The 14717-nt window shown below is 50.2% G+C and overlaps 1 protein-coding gene across 1 annotated transcript in view; it reads left to right on the top strand.

The window, feature by feature from the left end:
• LMO1 (LIM domain only 1) overlaps positions 1-8840 on the top strand; it is a 62190-nt gene extending 53350 nt beyond the window's left edge. Inside the window, exons 3-4 of the mRNA XM_075162777.1 lie at positions 3495-3620; positions 8411-8840. Coding sequence (XP_075018878.1) covers positions 3495-3620; positions 8411-8516 — 232 coding nt within the window. The 3' untranslated portion in view covers positions 8517-8840. The remainder of the gene's footprint in view (positions 1-3494; positions 3621-8410) is intronic.
• The last annotated feature ends 5877 nt before the right edge of the window (positions 8841-14717 follow it).

Raw genomic sequence — 14717 nt, 5'->3', positions numbered from 1 at the left:
CACTCTTCAGCCCAGACGAGACTACATAAAAAGCATCCTTCGACAGTTGCCTACCGCTTCCAGGAACGCTCCCTTCTTTTCCCATTAATTCATTTGCATTCGCTGCTGCTCCTGTATGCCAATTAGCTTTAATTTTTACTATACACACTAACATCAGTGGCCAATGAGAACAGCGCGTAGCGGGGTTTTTAGTGTGCCTATAAACTACAGAAAATTGTCCTTGGACAAACTCCTGCTTTTAGACTGGTTGACAACAATAGACATGGTTAAGTTCAGGCTAAGAGCCATTAAACATAATTACTACCACAGGGTAAAAGTTTAATTGTGCTAAATTTTAAATCTGCATAGTCTATGCTTATTTACAAGCTTGCTTCGGTCTTCCTGTTACATACGGGGGAATAAATCTGTACTTAAAAATTGTTGCCTTTTAACTTCAAAGGGAGATGAAAAAAAATAGGTTTTTTAGAAGAAGCAAAACAACTCCAAACTGAAACCTTCCAGCTTCTTTTATGCCGATAGCTCCAAGTAAGTAGATGCTGAGCATCTTCTGATAGGTTTTTCTAATGCGCTTCAACTTTGTGTGCATGAATGTGCGAGAGAGTATTGCATCTGTTAGGAAGGTGCCTGGGGGACAGAATGCAGATCAGTTTGTTCATGTGGGGTTATTTTAAATTTAACCACAGATGGGGCTTGGGGTGGAAGATTTTCCTCCTGCTCCTTGTCTTCTCTCCCTCCTCCAATAACGTTAAGCTCCCCACCTCAGAAAGTTTCAGCTCAAGTAGCTTCTGGGTAAGTAGGTATCAGAGGAGGCAGGGTTTTTATAAGCAAACAAAAAAGGCAAAAGTCTGTGTTCATTTTGCTTTTTCTTCCAGCAGATTAAAAAAAAATCATATTCACTGAGCTACAAGTTACAGCTTATTTTTAGAAGCATGGTGAATATACAGGGCTCTAAATCACTCCCTGAAAAGCAGATTAAAATTGGGAAGTGCTAGAATAAGTGTGAAATGTTCATCTGTTGGGAAAGGGAGGGTATGGAGGACTGTGAAACTTGATAGAAGAGAAAAAGATTAGCACGCTGACTAGCTGGAAGCTACGTTTGTGTAGACATTAGAAGGCAACACGATTTCAGCTGGACAGAACATAAGCTTCAGATCTTATGCAAACAGTCAAAGCTGTTTAACAATTGGTTTACCCCCAAAACCCCTGAAAGGAGACAGGTGAATACGATGCCAAATACATTTTTCATGTTTCTTAAGCTAACTGTTTAAATAGTTAAGTGAACATCTGTCCAAATTTCCCCATCATTTCCATTTAGAAAAGTCTCCTATTTGAAGGCTGAAGAAAAGCGCCTGCTTAACAATGCAAATGGTGCTGTCTGGGGCCCCTTTATTTTGTTTAATCTAGATTGAGCTCCACACAACTGTGATGCTAATGAATAATGGATATTTTATACTTGTGCATGTAGCAGTGCTGGGCACAGAGCAAATCTAGGATTAACCTCCCACTTTCCCTGCCTAACACGTATTGGACTCATTTTTTGAGTTTGCTGTGACTTGGGTACTCTAAAAACAGATGCCTGGTTGTACGGAAAATGGCAAAACCCCGGCAAAAGCTGTCAGGTTTTGCTCTGCCCAAGTGAGGTGCGGTGGAAGGGGGCTGCTACGTCGGGGGAGGGAGGAAGGGGTGTCTGTATTAATGGCTTGATTTGCGAGCGGGTGCTGAATGAGAGCCAGGGCGTCTCAGGGTGGAGACCTGTTCGCTTTTCAGTGCCGCATTTTTTCAGTCCTGTCTGCGGGCGTTAGGCAGCCGAGCACCGCGCTCAGCTGCCTCCCCTGCCTGCCTGCCCGCGGGAGCAGGGGCCAGCCGGAGCCAGCTTGCAGGGAGAAAGGGGCTGCCCCGGTACCGATTCCATGGTCTGAGCTTGCCAGTGTGAGCTACATAGCTGGGATTTTACTCTGCCTTTCAGCCCTGACATGATGGATCTTAGGGGAAGAAACTTTGGTACTCCATTGCGATTTTTCTGTCGCACAAGTGTTTCCGTTGGTTTGTGTTGTTTAACTTTCAGGGAAAACATAGTGCTGCTTCTTTATAGGAAGTCTTGGGGTTTTCCAGCCAGGCGTGATGAAAGACCACGGATACCACTTCTAATGAAAAATAAGGGTAGCCTTTTTTTATAGTTGAAGAGCAAGCTGACTTTGGTAGCACGGCGCTGTGCGAGGGTGGGAGAGTCGTGTGGAGGTTTCTGTAACATTGCTGGGTGTTTTAATTCACAATTACTGGCCAGTAATAATTAGTATTGATTAGCTTGGCAAATTGCAGGTTTAGAAATTGGTTATAGATTTTCCTGATGCTTCTCGTCTGCCTGTTGTGGAATCAGCCGGAACCAATGGCTTGAAACAAACCTCGAGCCCAAATCTGTCTGCGGGCAGTGACGCGTTGCACGCGCAGAGCTAATGGTCAGCAGGAACCGTACGTCTTGAGGCTCATCGCCCCAAGAATACAATTTTCATCATCTCCTAAGCAAAGTAACTAACCACATGCGTATTGACCACAGTCCCGGGTGAAATTTGGTTTTGTCGGCCTGTTGATTCATGCCCCGGCCAGTTCGTGTGGCTTTACTGTCGCAGTGGCATGCTGTCCCTGGCACGCGCAGGGGTCTGTGGGGACACTTTGGAGAAGCGGGCGGAGGGAAGGACACTGCAGTCTTGGTTGAGTTCCCCGGCGGGAGCTGTAACATCGGCAGACATCTGGGGAGACAGATAGTGAAAGCCAAGATGAAAATGGCAAAGCTTCCAGTGCTGAAGGGCTGTCCTCGAGGACCGGGGAGCTGAAGTGGAATGGCTGAGCAGGCTATTCGGGCTTAGCTGGCTCCCGGGAGGGATGTGGAGGCGGGAGGAGGGGGGCACGGCCAGGGAGGAGGGCTTGCTCTCTGAGATGCCTTGCAAAACGCTGTTGCACTCATTACAAGAGAAATTGTGCTTTTTTGTTTTACACAGCAGGTAAGTGAGGTTCTTCCTGAGTTATATTCTAGCTTTGCTTGCCAGGGTTGGCAAAGTTTGCAGGTCTTCTGCGTCTTGCTGCGAGAGGCTGCCAGCCTGTCCCTCCGTTAGGCTGCGGCCAAGCGCGGACGGGACGAGCACGCGCAGAGCAGGACGGGCGGCTCCGAGCACCTACCCCACCGCTGCAGAGAGGCAGATAGTTTTTGACTGAAATTTTGTGAGCCCCAAAATAGTGCTCTAAGTGTTTAATGCTTTTCTCCATTAGACAGCAAATTAGCCCTAGGCTCGCAAACCAAATGAAGTTTCATCTCGACAATCGGAGCCTGCTCACCAGGCAGTTTTATCCCAAGTTCCCGCACACTGGTTGGTCAGCGAAATGAAGACTGCAACTTCTATTTATTGGTGCAATACAGTATTTGATACTGCTAATTACACTTAATTAGTCCTTCCACCATTTAATTAAAATGGCTTCTAATGATTGTGCTTCTTTGGCAGGCTCTTTGGTACCACCGGGAATTGTGCTGCCTGCAGTAAACTGATCCCTGCCTTTGAGATGGTGATGAGGGCCAGAGATAATGTTTACCATTTGGACTGCTTTGCCTGTCAGCTCTGCAACCAGCGGTGAGGACACGGTTATTATACACACAAACACAAACTAATTTATACCTTTGCCCGCAAAATAAGGGAAATATTTGATCCACGCTACCTGTCTGGGGCTCACAGCCTGCTGGCGTGACTTGGGCTGGTTTATTAGGCTGACCTGGGTGATGCATGTAAGTACCTGTAGCCCCTTTACTGCAAACCCCCTTGTAGCTGGTGGGAGTTGGGGGGGCGAGGGGGGCACACAGACTGTAGATCTGGCCACGGTTGTATGCAGCACAGCTGCTGCTGAATTAAAAAAACCGCTTCAGCATCCTTTCAGGATCTGCCCTCCTTGCAGAACACAGATGATGGAGACTAGACCTCTTCTGGCAAACTGATGTTATTTTGCTTAAATCAGGTTTCTGACAGGCTCAAAACTGGGGACAGCAAAGAGGAAGGAGAAAGAGAAGGGATAGGAAGGAGAAAAATATTCTAGATAAGCCCTGTCCAACACTAGGAACAAATCCCTTTAGTTGTTTTGTAATTAATAGGGGATCTTGGTGGTGTAATTTTGAGTGGGACTTGTGTATTTCTGCTGGGTTTTACCCAGTGAAAAATGCACGTCAAGGAGTATAATGAATGCACAAAGTTTTCCCTCGGGCTACCTGTAGCTAGCCGAATTCGGGAGGGCTGTGAAAAATCTTCCCAGCACCCTGTTTGTTGGTGATGGTAGGCAGAACGGAAGCCCACGGAGCCAGACATGAGACAGTGTGGCCTTCTGATGCGTCCATCCGTCCTTGTCCAAGAGAGGCCTGAAAATGCTTGTTGTTCTTACTGCTCTAGTGGCTGCCCAGGGCCCGAGGGCTGCCCTGGGGTGCACGTTCTGGACTTGTGGTTGTGTTTCCCAAAGATGAAACTAGGAGACAACGCTTCAGCTCATGTGAAGGTGTGAGAGAGAGAGTGATGGGAGAGAGATGACAAAACTCATGGGAAGGTGTAGAACCTAATTCTGTAAAGGTCAAGTTAAAAGCCTGACTTAAAAACTCATCACTCTCTTGCCCTAAAGCAAAAGTCACAGTGGGATCTCTAATGAAGTAGCCATACTCAGTGCGTGTGTGGATGCAAACCCCTGCCACCTTTCCCTCTAAACTTAGGAGGCCGTGCAAAATGGGGCCTGATTCTCCTTCCGTGCCCTCTGACAGTGGTTTAGTTCATGGGGATGAATGGGGTTGCAGCTGGTTGGTGCCAGAGCATGGAAGAGGAGAACCGGGCGAGCAGTTTGTAGCTCAGGTGGCTTTACTCGATCACGTTATTGAAGGCAGAGGCGGCGTTTGTTCGAGGTAGAAACCTCTCCTATTAATATCGGCAGCGTCCACAGGCGCGGTGGCAGCGCCGGGGCGGCAGTGACATCTAGTGGCTCCTGGCCTTGGGCTCCTTTCCCGAAGCCACGCTAAATCTTTCAGTTGCCCAGTCTTGTTTTGCTACTCTTGAAGATGCTTCTGCCACAGCCGTGATTCCCGATCAGCAGCGCGTGGCTGTTTGCAGAGCTAATACGCTCCCTCCCCGAGGCGGTCTCTCTCCACACAGCTGACGTTGCTGGTGGTTCATGGGGTTTGTCTCCGGTCTCGGAAGCGTTGTGGGGTGCTGCCAGGCTCAGGCCTCAGGCTCAGCTTTCTGCAGCCTGCCGAGGAAGGCCGGGCAGAAAAGGAGTGCTCCCAAACTCCATGCCGATACTAGGGCTAGCGCATCTCAAAGGTCCCTTCTGGCAGAGGCAAGTCACAGCTCTGGGCTGCACAGGCAGGAGTGCTGGGTTGGCCTTGGCGTCTGTAGGAGGAGTGTTTGTCATCAAACCCCTACTTTACCCTAGCTTCTCTCATGGAAAAGCCTAGTACCGCCTAGTTCTCATTTTCAGGAATTTCTTTTAAATTTCACCCTTTAGTACAAAGGCCCCAAAGCACCTCTCTCCCTCTCTTCCCTCTGCAATTGCTAACACTGTTACTGCACTCAGTGCAAAGTGCGGTCCTGCTCTGCCCTTAAAATAACCTCCATGCACTGTCACTGCCTGGCAGGAAAGTGCAGGCGATCCCCCCGTTCTGGCAGAATCGTGCTTTGGTGCACGAGGGATTTGCCCCATTTGGGAGGAGCTGAGTTTTTCTGAAAGATGGGCTGAGCGTAGATGGACAGCATAGAGCTATGTGTAGATTGTTATTTCTGGCTGAGATCAGAAGACTACAAACTTTTATGACTTATCCTCTAGAGATTTTGGCGCAAAAGGGCAGAATGGCACTGCTCCTTTAACAGATGACATTGGAAGCTGAACCAAGAACAGTGAGTTTAAGTAACCCTAAAGTCAAAATGGCAGAGGCGGATGCCAAAAGTAGTTCTGAATTGGAATCCCCACCTGAAATCCCACCTCATTCTTCAGCTATGAAAAGATTTGATTATGAAGACCCTTCTCTTCCAGCTTACTTGCCCTTCTATAGCTAGACTCTGTCTGTGTAGAGTGTTAAATCCATCAGAGCAAAATCTCTAATATTTTTACCAAGTGTGCAGTATTTTCATTAGCTTCATGCTCCAAAACATCAGGTTTCCTACAAAGCTACGCAGCCTACCGTGCTTTAAACTGTTACAAGGTTGACGTTGCTTGTCACAATACTGAATAGAAGTTGGTCACCGCTGTAAGTGGCTAATAGGTCAGTATTACAAGGGCTGCGGGAAATCCAGCTGCTTGTGTTGCCATTATCTAAAACGTGGTTTTGCTTGGAAGAAAATCACTCTGTAGAAATGGCAGGGTAGGTTCAGCGCCTGTTTCTCTCTGCTGCCGGCTGGAACTCGGTCAGCCAGACGGGCTCTGCGACAGACCTGCTCCGAGCATGGGGCTGGCAGCAGGGTCCCACGTCCCGCTCTGAAGAGAGCTGCGGGCTGGGACGCGTGAAACTGTGTCTGAAGTTGCCCTGTTAAATCCTCTGTCTCTAGTTGCGATGCATCAGCTGAAGAGATCCCAGTTTACCGCTGGGTTTACAGGACTGGCAGGTAGAAAGAAATAGTCGCCTTTCCAGTGAATCAAGCCCTTCTCCCAAAACTTCACAGGGTCTCAGGGTACCCCTGCTGTGCATTTCAGTTCCCATGTGCTCACACACCCCCCAACTCCCTAGTTCTCCCACTCCTCCTTCGGCTCCTCTAGACCCAAACCAGGTTGGTGATGCTGGTGGCAAAAGTAATATTTGCGTTTCTCTTCCTGGAACTTTACATTGTACTTAGGTAGGAATAAGTGGCAGAAAGCAAGTAGCTATGTCTGTTATTTATCGTGAGTAAATCTACTGGTGGGGAAGGTGGTTTTCAGGAGAGTGTGTGCAGTACAGCTTTTAGCATAAAAGCTGTTAATTTAAATTGAGATTAATTTTTAGCTTTTTAATACTCAGAAAAGGTTGAATTTCAGAACTACTAATGCACATGCTGCAGAGGGAAGAAGATGGGAAGTCTCCAGTGAAATCATATGAAGTGAGAAGCAATGCCCAGTTTTCTCTGTAGCAGCTTGGCAAATTAATCAGTTTATTTGCAGGTGTCCAGTTGGAGAAAACTTGTGCCTGTGTTGGACCTATAAAGGAGCTCTAAAATGACCACTCCTGTTCCTGTAGCACAAAATGGAGTTTTATGGAGATGCTCTACCTGAAGCTGCCCGGGTTACAAATCTAGAAAGCATTTTAGACAAGGAGTAGGCAACGTTCCTGCCAAAGCCCTGCCTGGCAGCAGAGGAAATGGGCGTTTGAGGTCAGCTAAGTCTCCTGCGGACGGGATCATTGCCACTAATCTTCCTTCAAAGCCCAGTAAATATTCGGCTTTGCCAGAGGATGGTACCCACCCCTTCCTGTCAGTTCAGAGCTGCCTTTGGGCGCAGGGGCCGGGGCGACTCTCTGCGTTAGGGACCTGGGGCTGATTTAGGACGCAGCGCTTGGGGCAGGGAGGCGCAGCCCTGCACTCTGGTCTGTCCTGGCCCCTTGGTGGGATGGACAAAACCCAGCCCCTGAACTGGGTGCAAAGAGCATTACTTGTTATCTTAAGAAGTAAAGATTAGCTTCTGATTCTTGAGCAAGTAGGCAGGGCGGAAAAGCTATTGGCTGTCAATTCACACCTCTCAGATCTTATATGTAGAACTTTTTTGACCTTAATGGTCAAATAAAATTGTTAAATATCAGAAGCCTCTCTGTCAACTTCAATACAAACAGAACAATTTACATGGTATATAGAGAGCAGTGCCCTTCGCTCAATGAAGATAAAGGTTAGGAGTCCAGCCACCAGGAAATTTCTATTTATTGTTCCGCACTGTACACAAGGGGGTGAGGAAAGACTTAATAGCCAGTCCTTGCCTGGAAATTAGTGTAAATACTGCCTCACCCGAGGGAACCGTGGAAATGTGGATACCAGCGAAAACTTCAAATAGTCTCTGTGTAATATTGCCCGTTTGATTTCCTGGCTGTAGAGCTGATACCTCTCGTCTGCAGGGACAAATCCCTTAACTGCTCGCGGCCTCCTCCGGCCCCTGGCGCGGGACCCGGCAGAGACCGGGCCTGCTCCCCGAGCTGCTTTGTACAACTATGGCTGGGAGCTGAGCTCCACCGTGCCAGGAAAAGGGACGGCAAAACCCCAGGGCGTGTGCGGGGAAGAGGAGCGGGGGGAGAAGGACGCGGGCTTCCCAGGTCCCACACCACCGGCAGAGCTGGAAATCAAATTCTGGTCCCCAGGGTCACCTTCAGACCCGAACTCCCTCAAATTCCCCCTGTTCTAACCTCTGTTCAGACTTACACCCGTTAATTCTTTTTATCTTCCAGATTCTGCGTGGGAGACAAATTTTTCCTGAAGAACAACATGATCTTGTGTCAGATGGACTATGAAGAAGGGCAGCTGAACGGGAGCTTCGAGTCCCAGGTTCAATAACAAACCCTGCTTCGCTGAAGCACTGTGGGATGGGCGCTCGGCCGCGCGAGCAGCGAGGGTGCCTGTCAGCTTGCCTGCAATATTTTTTTAATTCTTGGTCCAGAGAGGACTATATACATTGTAGTACTTTTCCCCCCCAACACAAAGCAGTTACAATTTTAGATGTACAGTTGTGCCTGCTTAGCTGAGCACTGCATTGCCTGTATGTTTGTGAGTTTTTGGGGTCTGGGGGAGGGCTCTGTACAGTCTGTTTTCTGTATATAAACTGGAACATTTATTTTATGAAAAATGTAATGCAATTTTATTACTGGTGTGAATTAAAAATTATGAATGTTTCCTGGTCATCTTAACTGTGGTTTGTTCCCCATGCGGTGGAAGCCTGTATTTCCTCTGCTTGATGTTGAGCAGACGATTAGAAATGTATTCACAGATCCCTGGAAACTGCGTGAATAAAAGCAGAGGCAGGAGTTCACGCACACAAACGGGGGGAGGAGATGCTGCTGCAGAGTTAGACCTCTCTGCCTGAACCATATGGAGACTTGTGTCCAAAAACCCGCTGTGCTGGACAACGGGAGGGAATGAGCTGTGGGCGGGTGACGGCTGGGAACCGTCAGTGTCGCTGGCCGGGTCCCACCGAGGCTGCTGTGCCGTGCTGAGTTGCTGGCTGAGCGGCGCCTTGCTTTTCATCTCTATGCATTTAGACAGAGCATTTCCATGGCTAGGAGTGCCTGTTGGCTGACTGGTACGGTGTCTCCAGTCTGGGCTGCGAGGAACAGGCTCCCTCCAGCCCGGCCAACGGGTGCCCGGGCATTGATCAGAATATTAATTTCAAGGCTTTGATAGGCAGTGGGGTTTTCCTGCGGGGCATGGCTTCTCCAGGTCTGAGCTGCTGTGAGAGCTGATGTCAGGGTTCGAGCGCGACCGGGCGCTGACGCAGCATCCCTTTTCACAGCCCTTTTTGCTTACTCTGTGCCAGGTGCTTTGACCTCCCACATAACGAAAGCGATCGGATTTGAAGCATCTCTCATAGAAAAGCTCTGAGCTGTGTTCCTGCTGCGGTGCTTTGTGCAATGATTTTCAAGGTTATGCAATTCATGTGCAACCCACTGGACTGTTCCGGACACATTTTTTTCTATGGTGAGTGTCACTGGAATACAGTGCACCAGTAGCTGTAAAGGATGGCTGCAATTCTGCTTATTTTGTCTTCTTGCTTTTTCTTAGATTTACTTCACTTTCCTCTAACAAATAGACACCGAGTACTTTTTTTCTGACGTGACTTAATTGGTTACTGGTCCTGGGTCGCGTGTGTGTTCTCTGAATTGCAAACACCACATGTTGCATGAAATGCTTTTATGTACATCTATGTTGAATAACGGCTAAACAGAAGCAAAACACCGCCAGACATTGAGTATGCTTCAAAATATTACCTGTCATCTGAAGCTACCTCAGACACGTGGATTGATTGAGTGATTTTTCTTCATAAACAGATGTTTTGGGTTGGGAGACCTATTATAAAATGTGTGGTCCCATCCCCTTTTATTCCCATAAAAATGGAATAGCAATTAAAAAGCCACCTATAGCCGCCTATGGATAGGTGACATTTTAATTGCTATTCATTTTAGTGCCGTTGGGAGGGCAGGGGGTTGTCTTTTGGAGAACCTGTAGAGTTGATGCTTTTTTTGTAGAGGCTATTGCAGGTGGCCACACTGGGACTACTGAAGGAGCAGCTTGTTGCCCAAACGTTTTGTTTTCTTGCTTTGAAATGGGCTGCCGGGCGGTCACTGCCTGTGCTCCAGAGTGACGGGTACCCGCCTGCCCGTGGGATTTGCTGTAATTCAACACACAACGGCAGCGCGTGGGTGTTGTCCCATGGTGAGGATGGGAGCAGTAAAACCAAAGCAAACCAGAACCCCTCACCAAACAAGCTGGGGGGTTATTCAGATTTAGTTCGGCTTCTTAAGGAGAGTTTTGGCACCAGTTTAAAAACCCAAAAAGTCCTTCAGCAAATGGTACTTAAACCTTCTAGAAAGCATTTTTTCTTGGCTTAGGTGGTCTCCTTGCTTCAGAAGAAAGGGAGGAAGAAAGCGTAACTTTTCCGAGCTGCTTGGCTAATGCTGGCTAGTGGCTCTGGCAGCTGCCAGATCTCTTGTACATCGCTGGCAAAGCTGCAGAAATGCTGCTATCCCAGAGGCAGGAGCATGCTGGAGGAGAGGGTTGCTTGTGCGGGGAATCCCACTCTACCGTTGGATGAATAAAAATGGCACTTGGTTGGTATGAGCCACGTCTTGCTGCCCACGCGAGTCCCCACGCTGGCTCTGCAGGGCAGGCGTATGAGCTGGGCACATTGGGGTGTGTCTGGGGATGGGGGGTTTGGTGGGGGTTTGGTGGGGGTTTTCTGATATCTGGCAATGCAACAGGCTGAGTCAGCAAACCCGGCAGAAGACAGCCCAGGAACTTGGAGAAAAAAATGGGTCATGGACTGGTAAATGGGACAAAATAACCAGTAAGTTGAAACAGCTAAGGTAAGGTCTAGTCTCAGTGGCTGCCGTCTGTGTGGTGCTGGCAGCATGGCGATGTGGTGTGGAGGAAGCCTGGAGCGAAGGATGAAACCCGGTTAGCAGCGTGGGAGCAGGGAGCACCCAGAGGTCCAGCGGTCACAGGGGACGTTACCAGAACAACATGGGTCTCTCCTCCCGGGGAGGAAAAGGTCAGGGTGGTGTGTGGTGAGAGAGTGAACCCCCGTGGAGAGCACCCCTGCCTCCAGGGCCAGGCGGGAGCCGAGCCCCGCGCACCCCAGCTGGAGCGCGGGGGGGCCGAGCCGGTACCGGCCGGCACGGTGAAGGCACGACTGCCCTTCCAGTCGTGCACTCTAAATACAAGGTCCAGCAGCGTGCTGCTTGGATGCCAACATCTCTTCGGTTTGCCCAGCGGTCCCCGACACGGGCCAGGCTGGAGCCCTCCCTCACTACTGCTATGGCAGCTTGGAGCCCCTCACACCTTCCCAAAACACCCTCCTGTCTGGGGGACGGGGGTGACTTACACCCTGGGCTGTGACACGCGCGATGGCACTCGGGCAGCTCGGTGCCTCCCTGCACTTGCCCTTGTTGTGAAACGCAGGCAGCGCTCCCCCGCCGGGGTGCAGGGGCTCCATTTCCGATGGGTAGCCCTCTTGATTTGTCACCGTGGCTGTAGATCCGATTCCTTACGCCTAACGAGGAATTCCATGACGCTGTTTCATGCAAAAGCCCCGGCTGGCGGCTGGGTGGGTGGGAGGAAAGGCTGGGACAGGGCACAGCTTCTTGCTGTTGAATGGGGTGCAGCAAATGTCCAGTTGTCTTATATTTAAAAAAAAAATACAAGGGAGAAATCGTGCAGCGTCTGTATCCCCCTCTTCTGTGTCTGTGCAGAGGCCAAGGCTCACCTGCTACAGCCCATGCCCGCAGAGCAAGTGGGATTTCTTTAAAAATAAAAATCCCAGGAGGACAATGCAATCATGAATTTTTGTCTGAACGCTGCAAATTTGCTTAATAGAAACAAGTGCAGGAGTGCAGACCTGCTGTTGAATAATCACTTCCACTCTGCGGAGCAGAGCACGGAAACCTTTTGATGGTGTTATAGTCATCAGTCGGCATAAATATTCATTCAAGGAATCAGAGCAGAGTAAATGGCATTTTAGACTCTAATCATTTAGTATTAGCAGATAGCCTTTTTACTGCTAAAGATAACCACTGCTTAATCAGTTTAGTGACCACTGGCATACAGTATGACATTTAAGCTTGTGCCTCGGTCCCTGCGTTGAGGACACGGCTGCCGGTGACCCCTCTGCCCAAGTCTCCATCGTTCCCAAAGTCGGCCCAGCCGCTCCCAGCTGCCAACCGCAGGCAACTGGCTTTAACTTCTGAATGATCTGCCATTTGCCTCCTCAGCTGAGATCAAAGGGGCATTCTAAGTTCATACCACAAATGTTAAAATCTAGGATCTTTTCCCTTTCCTTTTTTGTAGTTGGGGCTAATGGCTGATCACAGCACGGTCTGATTTTGAGATTAAAAACAAGCCAGTATTTAAAGGCAATCAAAATCTCAAGAGTCTTCTCCATTCATCTTTAATGCTGGTGTAATTGCTGCACAGATTCTGGCTCTTCCACCAGTCTTAATTTTTTTTTTTGGTGCGTGCCTCTGTCTGTCAGAGGGCTGTTACGCTTCCCTGAGCAGCGTTAGCACTATTGAGGACTCCGCTATCGACAATCCCGCTCGCCCGATTCCATATCTTGCCAAACAAGTTAATCTAATATTAACAGCGGTTTGTTACCTCGCTGTTACCTTAATTTACTTCACAAGAAATGCTATATTTGCATTTCATCCCCCTGTCATTGGCTCGCGAACCGTGCTTCCCAGCGCCAGGGAGGGATGGCTCACACCGTTGGCGCGAGTCTCCCGGTGCGGCGTTGCCACGCGGAGGAGGGGGCCATCGCCCCGACCAGGCATTTTCGCTAATTGGCCGGGGGGGGACGTGGGGAGTTGGGAGGATTTTGAAAGCCATAGAGCAGCTCCTGGAAATGCAATATTCAGAATAGCACAAAAACCGCTGCTGCTCTTCCAGTAATGTAGCTGAGTCGTAGACAGTAGTTTTCCCTGGTGGCAAACATATACAGTAAATGTCTTTAGTATGGAAATCAGCAGACATATGGGCACAGCGGCAGACGCTTGCAACACCAACAGGTTCCTCAGGCTTTTAGGGGGTGCTCCCGCGCCAGCCCCTGCCGCACGCCAGGGACTCGCCGAGGTCTGTCCGCCAGCACGGCGGGGGCCCTGCGCCTCCCTGCCAAATCGCTGGGCTGGGGGGGAACCGCAAGCAAAGCCCTCCCAGCAATCGCTCCAAAGCCGCTTCCCCGAACCGCCCGGCTCCGGCCCTGGGCAGCTCTCAGACGGGAAGGCTCTTCTCCAGCGGCCACACGGAGCCGCGCCGGCCGCGGGGCTGGGAGGGGTGGTGGGACGGGGCTGGGGGTGCCCCGCGGCGGCAGTAGGTGACGTTAGTGACTTGGTGGCTGGGGCTGGTCCCCTCTAGGCCCGGGGATGTGGCATTGCTGGAGATGGAGATGGCTTTTGCGAGTGTTAGTTTCTGGCTTAATTCTTGATGAGCTCACCGTGTGCCGCATTGCTAACGCTGTTCACGGAGCGCTGGCTTTCCACCCGCTTAGCAATCGCTGCCTTCCGCTGTGCCGGCCAGCGGGCGGCCGAGTTGCCTGCACTGACTTTGTAATATTATTTCCAAAAGGGAAGGGACTCACCCCATCCCCTCACCCCCCTGTCTCCCCGCGTCCCAGACGTCAGCTTCTCACACAAAAACGGGCTTTTTAGCAGAGAGGGAGGTTGCAAACGCTTTGCTAGGGGAGGCCATTCAGACGTGGGGCTGGTCCCCGGCCGCCAGTCCCACTGCGCCCCAACTCATCAGGTCGCTCCAGCTTCTCCTCTGCTGGCACTCGTCTCTTGCTTGAGCCACGTTTGAATTGACCCAGCAAGGGGAAGTCGGGGTGCGCACCCCCGTGCTCTCCGCCGGCAGGATACCCCAGGGCGAGGTATCCCCTGCAGCACCCTCTGGGGCAAGGCTGAGCCCCTGCCGGAGGCACCGGCTTCGGGAGGAGCCTTGGTTTGCACAGCTCGATTTAGGTGTCGCAGCTTACAGGAACCGAATGACTCCGTCTGTCTGTCTGTCTTGCTCCGGTTTTAATAGCAAAACGCTGAAGGGTGCCAAGGACGACGCTGGCCGGGCTGAGACGCCTGGTGGGGCGGCTGCTTCGTGATGCTGAAGAAGGTTTTTAGCGAAGGTCTGAGAGAAAGCAGGGCTGGAGGAGGAGGAGGAGGAGCAGCAGCCGCTGGGAGCAGGGTTTGGTCCTGGAGAAGCAGCAGGAGCCGGAGAGGTGGATCGAAGTGGGGGATCAGCTGCGGGCGAAAGTATCGAATATTGGTAGATTATTGTGAGCAATTGGAGGGCAAGTGCCCAAAACAGAGATCAATTTTGCCGGAAAAGCACTCTGAAACATCTCAGAAGTAATGTAAACATTAGTATAAGTGTAAATATAAGTAACATGAATATAAATATATTGCACTGACCACAGCCCCACAGCTTTGAGGCCGGTGCGGGCTCCCGCGGCCGTCCCAGCAAAACCTCCTTGGCGGGGAGGTGATTTAAGCTGCTGCTGCA

This window comes from Calonectris borealis, chromosome 14 (genome assembly GCF_964195595.1).
Source record: "Calonectris borealis chromosome 14, bCalBor7.hap1.2, whole genome shotgun sequence".
Taxonomy (NCBI): domain Eukaryota; kingdom Metazoa; phylum Chordata; class Aves; order Procellariiformes; family Procellariidae; genus Calonectris; species Calonectris borealis.
The sequence above is the reverse complement of the archived record's forward strand: the minus strand, read 5'-3'. Positions and strand labels throughout refer to the sequence as shown.